Source organism: Somniosus microcephalus, chromosome 21, assembly GCF_052327205.1.
Source record: "Somniosus microcephalus isolate GS21.2 chromosome 21, FLI_Smic_1.0, whole genome shotgun sequence".
Lineage (NCBI taxonomy): Eukaryota > Metazoa > Chordata > Chondrichthyes > Squaliformes > Somniosidae > Somniosus > Somniosus microcephalus.
The window spans coordinates 43,723,920-43,738,123 of NC_141007.1; the positions used below are offsets into that span (position 1 = coordinate 43,723,920).

General features: G+C 41.8%; 1 protein-coding gene across 2 annotated transcripts; it reads left to right on the forward strand.

Moving 5' to 3' along the window:
- Nucleotides 1-5,934: 5,934 nt before the first annotated feature.
- On the forward strand, nucleotides 5,935-12,906 carry LOC147102750 (CD276 antigen-like). Of its 2 annotated transcripts, none has more exons than XM_085963514.1 (7): nucleotides 5,935-6,530; nucleotides 8,313-8,400; nucleotides 8,491-8,817; nucleotides 10,117-10,413; nucleotides 10,726-10,872; nucleotides 11,782-11,810; nucleotides 11,892-12,906. In XM_085963514.1, the coding sequence occupies exons 2-7, from the start codon at nucleotides 8,334-8,336 to the stop codon at nucleotides 11,919-11,921; spliced, it is 897 nt and encodes a 298-aa protein (XP_085819640.1). In that variant the 5' UTR covers nucleotides 5,935-6,530; nucleotides 8,313-8,333; the 3' UTR covers nucleotides 11,922-12,906. The 2 variants fall into 2 exon arrangements, with proteins under 2 accessions (XP_085819640.1, XP_085819639.1); XM_085963513.1 differs by having other exon boundaries at nucleotides 5,936-6,755.
- The last annotated feature ends 1,298 nt before the right edge of the window (nucleotides 12,907-14,204 follow it).

Below are 14,204 nucleotides of genomic sequence, written 5' to 3' on the forward strand. Positions count from 1 at the left end.
TCATAATGAAGTGTTTCGAGAGACTGGTCTTAGCCCACATCAAAGCCAGTGTTCCTGCCTCCCTTGACCAACACCAGTTTGCCTATCGTGCAAACAGATCAATGGAGGATGCAATCACAACTGCTCTACACTCGGCACTGAATCACCTAGATGGTAAGGAGACCTACATCAGAATGCTGTTCATAGACTACAGCTCAGCATTCAACACTATCGTCCCCAACATGCTGGCCAACAAACTCCAAACTCTTGGCCTGAACACTTCCCTCTGCAACTGGACCCTGGACTTCCTAACAAACAGACCCCAGTCTGTCAAATTAGGTAACCACACCTCCCCCCCCGACCCTGAACACGGGGGCCCCACAAGGATGTGTGCTGAGCCCCCTCCTCTACTCCCTCTTCACCCACGACTGTGTGGCTGTTAATGGTTCCAACACCATCATCAAGTTTGCGGATGACACCACGGTAGTAGGCCAGATCACCAACAACGATGAGTCAGCCTACAGGGAGGAGGTCCAGCATCTCGTGAAGTGGTGCGCCGATAACAACCTGGCCCTTAACACCAAGAAAACAAAAGAAATCATTGTGGACTTCAGGAAGTCCAAAGGCGGAAGTCACACCCCCATCCACATCAATGGGGCTGTGGTGGAAAGGGTGGACAGCTTTAAGTTCCTCGGAGTCCACATCACGGAAGACCTCTCCTGGTCCCTCAACACCTCCTCTCTGGTGAAGAAGGCCCAGCAGCGCCTATATTTCCTAAGGAGGCTGAAGGGATGTAATCTGTCACCCCTGATCCTCTCTAACTTTTACCGCTGCACTATAGAGAGCATCCTGACAAACTGTATCACAGTATGGTATGGCAGCTGTAGCTACTATGACCGGAAAGCCCTGCAGCGGGTAGTCAAAACTGCCCAACGCATTACCGGCACCCGGCTACCGACCATAGAGCACATATACCAGAAACGCTGTCTACGGAGGTCACGGTCCATCATCAAAGACCCGACCCACCCCAGCCACAGTCTGTTCGCCCTCCTGCCATCTGGGAGACGCTACAGATGCATTCGCACCCGTACGACCAGATTTAGGAACAGCTTCTTTCCCAGGGCTGTCATCCTACTGAACTCCACAAATAAACTCTAAAGCTTGCACATCTGCCAATGCACTTTATTATGGTTATATTTATGTTAATATACTACAAGCCAAATGTATGTTGAATGTTTAAATGTCTTAATCCAAATGTACACTCTCGGGAGCCGCAAGCCTACATTTAGTTGTACTGCACTTGTGCACTAACAATGACAATAAAAGTTGATTTGATTGATTTGATTTGATTTGATTTGAGGGGTATGTACTAATTAGGTATCATATCAAATACTTCTTTGAAAAATTCCCACTGTTTACATAGGATATACGGCACAGAAACAGGGCATTCGGCCGAACCAGTCCATGCCGGCGTTTATGCTCCATTCGAGCCTCCTCCCATCTTTCCTCATCTAAATCTATCAGCATAACCCTCTATTCCCTTCTCCCTCATATGCTTGTCTTGCCTCCCCTTTAAATGCATCTATACTATTCGCCTCAAGCACTTCCTGTGGTAGCGAGTTCCACATTCTCACCACTCTCTGGGTAAAGAAGTTTCTTCTGAATTTGACTGTAGGTTTGCCCCGTAACAATTCAGCCCAGTTTACTGTGATCAATTTATTTCTTATCCCTTCGATGTCTGCCTTACTTAAATTTGAAACCTTGGTTTGTGACTCTCTCTTTGCCCTTTCAATCCTAATATCAAATTTAATCATATTGTGGTCATTATTCGCAAGATGCTCCCTTACCGTCAGATTGTTGACTAATTCTGGTTCATTACTAATCACTAAACCTAGTATGATCCATTCCCTAGTTGGCTCTAAAAGATATAGGGGGTAAAATTCGGTACCGACCATTCTGGGGTGCTAACATCACCTGGGCGCTAATTAGCACCGGCGACCGCGAAATTGAATTTTAGCGCCCCAAGAGGGAAATGGAGCACTAAGTCAAGTGCGCCAATTCCTCCTTGAAGCACAATCGGCAGCAGGCGGGGAAGAGACTTCAGCAGCACTGCACACTGGGCCGTGCTGCGCTGCCACGTTCAAACACTCCGTCCCTCCCTTAAAGGGAAGGGCCATCGCTGCAGGCTCTGCAATAGAAAAATTACCTACCTGGACCACCAAGGCAGCCATGATCCCGCGCGATCAGACTGGAACTCAAGCCGAGTGCCGGGCTGATCGACCATTGGCAGGAACCCACGAAACAAACTTCAACAGGAAAGGTAAGTTTTTTTTAACTTGCTTCGGCCACCTCGCCCTTAATCATCGCCTTGAAGTGGCCGGCGGCCCGATGCACGCCTCCTGCAGCTGTCGGTGTTTTCAACCAGTGAGGCTGCAGAGAACGAAAGTCAATTTTGGGTCCGGGGCGCTACCGGGGCGATGCGCACGCCGATGGTGTCACGATCTCCAGGCGAAGGAGATCGGGGCGCAACACCATAGTACCGCCACAAAACTCCCGCCGAATATGGTGGAAGTTGATGTCAATGCCACGCCTGGTCGCAAAGCCATTTGCGCCCCATTAGCACCCACCGAGGACAATAACAGGAGGCGCAAAGGCACCCAATATCTAGATCCCAATTTCTAGCCCAGAGGGCCTGAATTTGCTAAACAAGTTTTGCATCCTTTGCTTTTCCTTTACCCATACTGTTTCCATTTCTTGATCACCCTGACTGAAATCCCTTCTTTCTATTGCAGTAATTATGTCTTTTAGCAATATTGCTGGGGAATTCATCCAGTTTGGTATCACAGCAAGGCAGCAGTGAGACAGGCTCATCCAATTTTACTGGGTTGCGCTCATGTTGCTTTACAAACTCCGACAGACAACAGAAAGGACTTCCAATCCCTGAATATACAGATTCAGTGTGACAACATGCGAAGGATCCTGCATGTCAATGTCAGATTTTTTGCAAGTTGTCACAATGCATTCATCCTTTGGAATGCAACCCTCCCTGAGCCCTTCAAGGAAAAAAGTCATAAGAATGTAAGAACATAAGACATAGGAGCAGGAGTAGGTCATTTGGCCCCTCGAGCCTGCTCCGCCATTCAATAAGATCATGGCTGATCTGATCTTGGCCTCAACTCGACTTCCCTGCCCGCTCCCCAAATCTCTTGACTCCCTTATCTGTCTATCTCCGCCTTAAATATATTCAACGACCCAGACTCCACAGCTCCTGGGGCAGAGAATTCCACAGATTCACAACCCTCTGAGAGAAGAAATTCCTCCTCATCTCCATTTTAAATGGGCGACCCCTTATTCTGAGACTATGCCCCCTAGTTCTAGATTCCCCACAAGGGGAAACATCCTCTCAGCATCTATCATGTCAAGCCCCTTCAGAATCTTATATGTTTCAATAAGATCCCCTCTCATTCTTCTAAACTCCAATGAGTATAGGCCCAACCTTCTCAACCTTTCTTCATAAAACAAACCTTTCCTCTCCGGAATCAACCTCGTGAACCTTCTCTGAACTGTCTCCAAGGCAAGTATATCCTTCCTTAAATAAGTAGACCAAAACTGTACGCAGTACTCCAGGTGTGGTCTCACCAATGCCCTGTACAGTTGTAACAGGACTTCCCTACTTTTATACTCCATTCCCTCTGCAATAAAGACCAACACTCCACTTGCCTTCCTAATTACTTGCTGTATCTGCATGCTAACTTTTTGTGATTCATGTAAAAGGATCCCCAGATCCCTCTGTACCTCAGCATTTTGTAATCTCTCCCCAGTTAAATAATCATTTGCATTTTTTATTTTTCCTACCAAAGTGGATAACCTCACATTTTCCCACATTATACTCCATTTGCCAGATTCCTTCCCACTCACTTAGCCTATCTATATCCCTTTGGAGATTCTTTGTGTCCTCCATACAATTTGCTTTCCCACCTATCTTTGTATCATCAGCAAATTTGGCTACATTACACTTAGTCCCTTCATCCAAGTCATTAATATAGATTGTAAATAGTTGAAGCCCCAGCACTGATCCCTGCGGCACCCCACTGGTTACAGTTTGCCAACCATGTCAGTGGATGGTTTATGGGTGACAAGGCTTATCTCCTGTTCACATGAATAACAACCCCACTAAGCTGTGCAAACAGCAGCAGAGGAGCACCATTATGAGGACCAGGCCTCTACTAGAGTGCTCATTGAAAAAGCGGATCTTGAGAAATCTTCCTTTAGGACTAGGTGCTAATTCAAGAGAATATAATGTCCACAAAAGCATAGTTTGTTGTGTGGTACTCCAACCCAATAGATCATCAAATTAAGCAGCCTGAAGAAGTCAAAGCAGTTCTTAAATTACTTACAGAGTCAGGTCTGTTCATGCTCAATGAAACATTTCAATGGTGGAAACCACAAGCTTAGAAACTGACCTGCTCTTGAAAAGGTTCGAGATATTGAATGACAAATAATGACTATCTCACCTTTTATTACACTACAGTGCAGAGTACACTAAAGTATTGTTCTACGGCTCCATTTACTTCCAATGTAGAAAGTTATCTGGCAGTTTATTTAGATTTCACAAAATATACTAATTATATAGTTGTAAAGCATCTGTTGGAGTTAGGTCTTGAATGGTTTACCAACACCCTGTATACTGTACTTTGGTTTAAATTCAGGAACATCTAATAGTGCGGAACTTCAGTATGTTGGTTAGTTGGATGGTGTTCTGTTTGTACAGTGAAGTTGCACTATTTTACCGCATACATTATTGCCTTTGTAAGAACACCATCAGTGGCATACATCAACCCATATACACATAGGTCATAAGAAAACTAGAGTGTTTTCTGGCAAGAATTCAGCTCCACGGTATGCAGCAACCAGAATCACTTTCATTCAGAGTTGGACTCTGGAACAATTGGTGCTCGGGGGAGTGAAGGTTGATCTGACCTAATGTTTATCAATTAAAACACTGACACATGGATGAGATTCCCAGAAATTCGTCTCGGGCAGTGGCTCACAACGGGCGGTATCGGACCGGCCGTCCATTAAACACAGCGCCTGATATTCAGTTCCATTACAGTCAATGGGCCTGAATTTCCGATCGGAGGCTTCGTGCGGGCGGATGCCTCCGATCGGAAAAAATCTACGAACTTGCCTGCTGGCTCCGTAGGTCCCGAGGCTTGCGATCCTGGGCCTCTGGTCTACGAAATGCGCAGAGGCCCAGGTATCCCAGGGGCACATGCGGTTCGCAAGCGCCCCTGGGATCACGTGGGCCATGGGGAACCAATCAAAGAAGTGAATCTCCATTCACACTTTTGACAGTTCTCTACGCATCGATCTATCAAAAGTATGAGTGGGGATCACTTAAAAAACACAGTAAAACATTAAATACCTTTTTTTTTATGACATATTTAAAATTAATTAAAATGACATTATTAAATTAAATATTTTAAACAAAAATGTAATTAAAAATAATAATTAGTCTTTTACGGGGCTAAAAATAAACTTACCTAAAATTATAAATCAGTGAAAATGTTTTATTTTTTAAAACTCTTATGCTGGTAAAAGCAGGCCTTATGCATGCTTTTACCAGGTGTGAGATTTTTAAAGGCTTTCAGCGGGCGGAGGTTGTGCAGAAAGTGGAACTCTCCCCCCGCAGAGGCCCTTCTCCAGGGCAGGCGGAGTGCCAGTTTTCAGCGCGTGCGCGTCTCATGCCTAAACCCAGCACTTGCACGGCCCCTATGGGTGCATACACACCTTGTACGCACCTCGTACGCACCCGTGGGGGTCGGAAAATCCGGCCCATTAGAACTGAATATCAGGCGCTGCGTATAACAGGCGGCCAATCCAATACCACTGCCCGAGACGAATTTCTGGGCCTTCGTGTCACTGTGAAATGTTTATGTGTGTAACTGGTTGAGATATGATAAGCTCAGAATATTAGTTCAAAGTAGGTCGACTTAATAGGACAAAAATTTGAATTCGTAAAACTAAAAAAAGAATTTGGAGGAACTTCTTTAGATAACATTTTTGGAATAACCTCCCTGACAGGATAATAATGGGAAAGTACAGATAATGTGGACTTGTGAAAGGGGTGCAGCTTTCTTTTATAGAACAAAAGTGGGATTTCTGATATTACACAAAGCCCGGGTATTTCCCACCGAGTTGCTTTCAGTTTCCTGTGTCTGAATCCACCGTTCCTATTACTTCCTGGAGCATTTTGTTAAGAAGGAGTTTGGGGGTTAATTGTCCATTAACTGCAAGTTAACAGCAGTGCTGGTGGGGAAAGATCGGTGACAGCTCAGACACATTTGGGTTATTTTTCGATCGAAACTCTTCCTTTGCCAACTCGGCTGCTGTCCATTCACATCGAAACAGAAAGTTTAAAGACAAGGAAGAGGAAGGGGGGAAAGCAGGAGAGCCAGCTGTTTGCTGTGTTCATTTTCTCCAACACCGATTTGCAGAGAGACAGTGGAGGAGCTCCAGACAACCTTGCTCACTGTTTGTACCGACACAAGGTAACAGGCGCCGGTCGCTTTCCCAGACTGGAGAGGGGCTCGAGCCGACAGTCCCACTCGCTCCCCGTAGATCCCAGCGCTTGGCTCCGGGTTCACCTGAGATCCCGGAATCATTCGCAACAATTGTCAAGGCCTCGGAATTTGAATGGTGACTTTTCTTGGGTCAATTTGAACCCCTGTTTCGCGTTGAGCTGGCTGGATCTCCGCATTGTGGTTGGAACTGAGGTACAGTCTGACAATCAAAAACTTAAAGCATACTGCTTCCTTGATACTTGTGCAAAACATTGTGTGTGTGTGAATATGTGTCGGTCTCTGTGTCTTGCTTTGGGAGGGTCGCTGTACTAAAATCAGAGATAAATGAGCCCCTACATTTTGGACTTTAAAACAGTAACTCACATCAAACAAATAAGCATCTGTGAGCAAACTATCTCTCAGCAATCTCTGACATACTGTTACTTTCACTTCAATATATGAAAGGGTTAAATTCTCTTAACTTTATTTTCAGGTTTAGAAGTTAAAAAGCCCGGATGTTTGGAACCAGAAACTGCCTCTTGCCCCCGCATTGAGGAAAATTGGGTTAAGGGATGGGGGGGGATATTGGTTCAACAGAAATAAATGCAGTAAACGGTTTAACATTTTCAGTACAATCAGCCTCAATATTCCTGTAACTAGAAAGGAGTAATAGCAGCCAGAGATCCCACTGCTGGTCTCTATCAAATAACTCGTGCTGGAAAGTGGAATACTAAAATAAAATAAAAAAATCTCAAGTGCAGTCCATTGGGTTCTGTGGCTCCATTAGAGAGCAGTAGTTACATAGAAATCTGTATTGCTTCTCATGCCAGAAACAACAACAAATTTATGCCCCAGTTACCTCTTGCATTGGTGCAATGTGGACACTGGTCTCCTCACTGCAATAAAACTGCTGAACTGGCTTAATTTCTTGGGGACTTAGCCTGAGAAATGTGGCCTTGTCTCATTACCACCGCAAACTCAGGCAGCCGATGGAACGGCTGGGAAACATTCAGAGATTGTTAAACACAGAGATAAACGAGAAAAGTATTAGGTTAGTTAAATGAGTCATTACTGATTGCACATTGTGTCTGTCCAGTAATTGCTGAGCTGTAGAGAGACCAGGAAGGTCTGTGTTGTAATCGCTGGTTGTGGAGCTCTAGGATTGTTCTGACTGTTCAGTTGCAATGCAACCTGTGATGGAATAACTTGCCAACACTCACTCCTCCAAACAGGATTTCCACTGATCTTCCACTGAAGTTAAGGTGGGAGATCGGGGAACCTCCATGAAAAATCTGCCCTTTTATATCAGGGCTTGCACAATGAATAATGGCCATTTGAGTGAAGTATCAGAAACCAACTGTTGCCAGTGGAACTGAATACTCTCTCTCATGGAGTCAATGACTACAGAGGAGGAGAGCAGTGGAGAATATTAGCAAGAAAGGAAGTGCTACTAATAAATGAAGTATGGAATTATTATTAATTTCATTTGTATACTGTTGTCAGTTCACAGATTCTGGGATTCTTGCTGTGAGAATTGTAAGAAAACACTACAAAATGCACTTGTTAGTTTTAACAGTAACACATAAAATAATTCAGATCATTCAAAATTTTCTAGCACTGCAAATGTATCTGATGTGAGTTTTAGTTCAGTGATATATGGTTACTTGAAATTCCTGACAAAACCTAACTAATGATACAAAAGAAAAGTGAAATCAGGTTTGATTAGATCCCTGAGTGTTTAATGATTTTTCTGTATTGTCCTTATATCAGCAGGTGAACTGAAGTTTGGAAATGGGTTCATATCATACAATAAGTCTTCTTTATGTCATCTTATACACAAGCACACCTTCTGCACAGAGTAAGTACTGAAGTGCTTCTCAGTATATAACTCATTCAACACCGATTGTCATTGAGGTAATCTGACTTAATGAAAATGATTGTTTTTCAGAGTTCGTGACTTTAGATTGTGACCATTCAGTGACAGGAATATTTAATGAAGACACCAAACTAACATGCACATTCAAATCAACAAAGGTGAACAAGTTTGGTCTCATCGAACTGACTAAATGTGGAGAAGATGGAGAAACAACAACTGTCTTTAACTCAGAGGAAAGTGTCGGAGGAGCTCAGGGTCGAATTAAATTACTTCATCAAGATTCACAAGATATATCACTGGTAATCGAGAAAACACAACTGTCAGATAGTGGAACATATAAATATTATTTGGAAACTGTTGCTGGTTATGCCAGTCAAGACATCGCACTGAAGGTTAAAGGTGGGTTAAAGATTACTTTCTCTGCTAGTTTTTCTTGTAGAATATTGGTTGCCTCTAATTGGCAACAAATTCCAGTTTTATTCTAATCCTATAAAAACTTGACATGTGCATTAGGCAAACAGAATGCTATAATGTGGGTCATGTTTGGGGAGGAAAGAAAGAATGATTGTACATTTATATAGCACCTTGCACATCCTCAGAATATCCCAAAACCTATTACAACAACTGATTGCTTTGAAGTGCAGCCAATGCTGTTGTGTAATCAATTACAGCAGCCAACTTGCATACAGAAAAGTTCCACAAACAGCAAATGACTGAATGAATCATCAGCTCATCTGTTTTTTGGTGGTGGTAGTTGAACAACAAATGTTGGCCAGGATAACTGGAGAACACCCTGAAATGTGTCACTTTTCTATCCACCTGAGCACGTAGATGGGCGTCTCAATTTAATGTCTCATCTGAAAGACGACATTTTCAACAATGCATGATCCCTCATTGCTGCATTGAAGTGCCAGGTGAGAAGATGGTCTCAGTGCAAACTGGGACTTGAACCCACTCAGAGTGGGATTGGTCCAAACTGAGTCAAGCTAATACTTTTATATATTTTTAATCAGCAGCAATGTACAAATGTGATAACCTCCCTTTCAATCAGATGATGTTTGTAATGGTGCTAAACAGTGCTGTGGAGAGGGATTAATTTAAGTATATATTTTTAATGAATTATTGTTACTAGGGGCATTGCAGTTTAAAAATTCAATTTCTTATTCTCCATTTTTAATATTGTTCAAACATTGCAAGTGTGTTAGTTAACATGGGCATTAGACTGTACCCTATTAAATTATGGTGGATTTGGGGGTTTATAAAATCCTGCTTCATTCCTTACCTATCCATACTAATTAAGCAATAATATCAGTGCAAATCCATCACTAGATTGGCAGAGAAATCAGATGTACACCAGAAAAAATGCAAGATGTATCAATAAGCTACTTTCTATATAAGACAAAAATGATAAAGAGAAAGGTGCAGCCTAATCTGAAGCTCCCTGAACAGTTTCAAATTCAGGTATTCAGAAATCAAATCAAAATGACAAATTGGTACCATGAAATGTTTCCTCTATCACAGCCCTAGCCTAAGGTAACCTGAATATAACCAGACTAATGTCATAAATCTGGGAATTATTGTTTACCAAGAACTGTTGTTATTTTTTGCTGGGTTGGGCAGGGCAGTGTACAAGCTGCCCCTGTATTATTCTACAGCTCTCTCTCATTACATTAATATCAATGTAATTTTTGTTTTTAGCTCCATACAGTTTGCCAGAAGTGACCTTATTCCCAAATCTCACACAAACAATGAGAACAACAAAGCTCACTTGTGAAACGACTGGATACCCACTGGCTCAGATTCACTGGTTTGTCTATGATCAAAGGAATCTCACATTCGAGGCTAAAAGTAGTAGTGTGAAAACCAGACAGGGGCTGCTCAAGATCACCAGCACGCTTCCAATCAAAGTAGCAGAAAGTGCCCTGGAAGGTAATTATACTTGTGCTGTGTGGAACGTGGAAGAGAAGAAATACGAGGTGCAGAAACACTTTCCAAGTAAGTTCATAGTATTTATGCAAACCAATCTCAGAAAATGGCTGTTTAAAGAATTGATACTGTTTTTATTTGTTCTCAAGATGTGGGCAATGCTACAAGACCGTACTTAATGCTCATGACTATTTTCCCTGAGAAGGTTATGGGCCTTCTTTTTAAACTGTTGCAGTCCTTTTCCTCAGTGTTGTTTGAACTTCAACATATCTATTGATAATTAATATAGTCATAGAGAATAGAAATGAATGACATTATTATGCATACAAAGGTTGAAGCTGGAATTTACAGTTAATTACGTTTTTCTCCAAAAATTTTCAGTTCCAGTCTTGGATCTACCTAATCATGGTCGCCAAAGTGAAGAGAAAAAGAATAAGGTTATCACAGCAGTCTTCGTCATTGTTGGGGCACTTTTATCTGGAATAGCCATCTTGACAGGTTTGCGATTCAGGAGAAAATGCCGTCCAGGTATGATGGTTGTGTAAATGTTTCTGATTTCTTTTAAAACATTTGAGTTTTTATCACATAAATTATGACATCATCTTATGTTTTAAAATACTTTTGGTTAGCCTTTTTTTGAATAAGCCCATCATCTGGCAACCTGACAATTCAGTTTAACCATATGTTGTGCCAACCGTGCAAGTTCCAAGGCTTAATAAAAAGAAAGATGCAACAGAATCTGAAAGACTCTGAATGGCTTCTGTCCTTCTATTCACTTCCCAGAGTTGTGTGACTTAGATAAGCTCTTAGCTGAACCACTGGAAGTTCAATACCCTTATCTTACTGAGCAGGAAAATGTTGGCTGAATAGTTTGCTCAAGTGAAATCTAGAGGCGTCTAAAGCTATGAATGTTGCCTAATTAGTTACAATCTTCACATTTCCTTATGTCGTAGTTGGATAAAGTAGTTGGATGAAGAGAGAGTAGATAATGTACCAACATAAGTCATGCTTCCCCCCCCCCCCCCACCGACCTTGCTCCCACCGAGAGAAGGAAGAACAGCCGCAGATGAGTAACACTGAGCTGCTCTGGTGCACCTTCTGTTGAGCCATATCCAGCCATCGAGCAGCATTGGATGAGATGTCATCTATGGTGTTCCAAGCCACAAGTTCCAAGTTATGGTGTTTGGTACAGGGAAAATGAAATGGGTGAGGGGAAGGAAGGAAACATTCTTTAAGTAGGAACTGAAACTTAAAAAAAATTAATTCTCTAGTTGTGGGTGTCGCTGGCAAAGCCGGCATTACTTCCTTATATATGATTAGAAGTTTTGGAACTATAAGAAATAATGAACTGCAAATTTTCACAGCTGCTGGAAACGTTATTTAAATCAGATTTTATGTACCAGAAATAATCTTTTTTTTTTTTTGCTTTTATTTCAGTAATTAGGAGAGAATCTGAAATGCCAATGGTAGGTGTGATTTCAAACATTAACTTATTTTTTGAAGGACTTTTGTCACTGTTTTCATAATTTCTATTTTTTTTTAAACAGATGCCAAGTGACCAGAAGGCTGATGTTTAGTCGCGATCGAAATGAATAATTCTTAATTCTACTTGTGAAGAATGCACTGACATCAATGTCATGGACTACTTTCAGAACATTTTGTGACAAGATGCTTCAAATGTACAGCCCCGCCATGTCCTTTTGTACCATGTGAATAATGAAATGTGAATTTACATCACACAGATTATTTCAAGCACTGTCACTTTCCTTTCCAATGACAACTATGTTTTTTAATGCAGTTACTGTCCAGGATAGTAAACCTGATTGACCTGTGGTGCTTTGCTGAACTCTTCACAATTAGGTTTGTCTATAAAGAGACAATGCCACATATTGGTTGACTACTAGCGCCATTGGTAAATCACTGGGTCCCCAAACAGAAGGCTGCACACGAGAGAGCTGGTCTCATTCAAGGAGTATCATTATTTTACAGCTGGGATAGTAAATGGATCAGTGCGTGACATCACTACACTCTGTAAAAGGGGAAGAAAATCTAGGCCCAGTTGTATTTTGAAAATATGCTTCCTGTTGGTTGATTACAGAAATATCGTGAAAAGGTTTGTGTGCTGGACTGGACTTCTCTCTCAGTAAAAGGGGAAATGTGGTTGCTGGCGGCTACATTGGAAAACTGAAGTAGAGAGAGAATCACCTTATTTTCAAAATTGTGCAAATGGACAATTATATTTACATATTAATAATGACTGTAAATCACTTTAATGTAAATCAAATTGATCTTCTACTGTACTTTGTCCTCCAACATAGTGATTTACTGCTTTGTCCTATAACACAATTGAAGCCAATCGATACAAGTGAATAAATGTACAATTTTATTGTAAAATCCGATTTGACTGAGATGCTGGGTTGTATTTTTTAGTGATTAACATAAGTACTGTAAATACATTTTTAAAAAGCATTAATGATTTTTTTACTTTATCACTTTTGTATGAATAGATTATGTGCAAAGATGACATACCTTGTAAAGTTTAATAAACATGATTATCATGTTCATTTGCTAAAATTCTAGCCTATTTTTCCTGCAATAGATGTATCTTTCTCCTTAAAAAGAAAAAAAGAAACATGCATTTATATAGTGCCTTTCACGACCACCAGATGTCCCAAAGCACTTTACAGCCAATGAAGTACACTGTTGTAATGTGGGAAACGCGGCAGCAAATTTGCACACAGCAAGCTCCCACAAACAGCAATGTGATAATGATCAGATAATCTGTTTTAGCGATGTTGATTGAGAAATAAATATTGGCCAGTACACTGGGGATAACTACCCTGCTCTTCTTCAAAATAGTGCCATGGGATCTTTTATGTCCACCTGAGAGGGCTGACAGGGCCTCGGTTTAACATCTCATCCAAAACATAGTACCTCTTGACAGTGCAGCACTCCCTCAGTACTGGAGTGTCAGCCTAGATTTTTATGCTGAAGTCCCTGGAGTGGAATTTGAACCCACAACCTTCTTCTGACTCAGAAGCAAGTGCGCTACCCACTTTCTTTTTATATTATACTTTATTGAACATTAAGAACATTTACAACATCGTGATCATTACATTGTATGCTACAAATCAATTCCACCGCTCTGCACAGCCATTCCACCACCACCTTTTAACATCAAAACCTGAAGTTTAATTTGTCACCTGTAACATATATTAATCGATTGTACTTTAAAAATTGGTTGTAAAATACTGTCCTTAAATTCCTTTCTGAATAAAACATCCACAGAGCCTTATAATGATCTTTTAGCTTATATTTAAAATACTCTTTTAGATTGATTCTCCTCCCCTTAAAAAACAGAGCATTCCTTCTTTGCACAATCACGAATCTAGCCAAACTGAACATTAAATTAATTGCCGCTCCGCTAGACTCTGGCAGACTCTCCTGCAATCCCCATCTCAAAATTGAGTCCCACGGAATTCCCATTCTCGCTCTGCGGTCCCCACCCAGCAAAAAAGCTTCACACAACTGTCGAACATAATAATAATAATTCAACTTTATTGTCATTGCACAAGTACATGAACAACAAAATGTGATCTTGCAAGCTCCCATGACTGGGAGAAGCAAAGCCGCTGCGTCGGTGCGCGCCGCCATTCCATTTCCACCATTCCTCCTGTCTGACAATCTTCAGCCCAACGCCCGGGCCTGCTCACCAGCCACTCCTCCTTCTGTGACCTTCTCACCAACCGCCCCTTCTCAGGGTTCCTTCCGTGACCTTCTGCACCTGGTCTTCCCTGATAGTCACCCCTCCAAGTACTAACCAGGCCTGGCTCTAGCTTAGCTTCCAAGCCTTGCCAGTG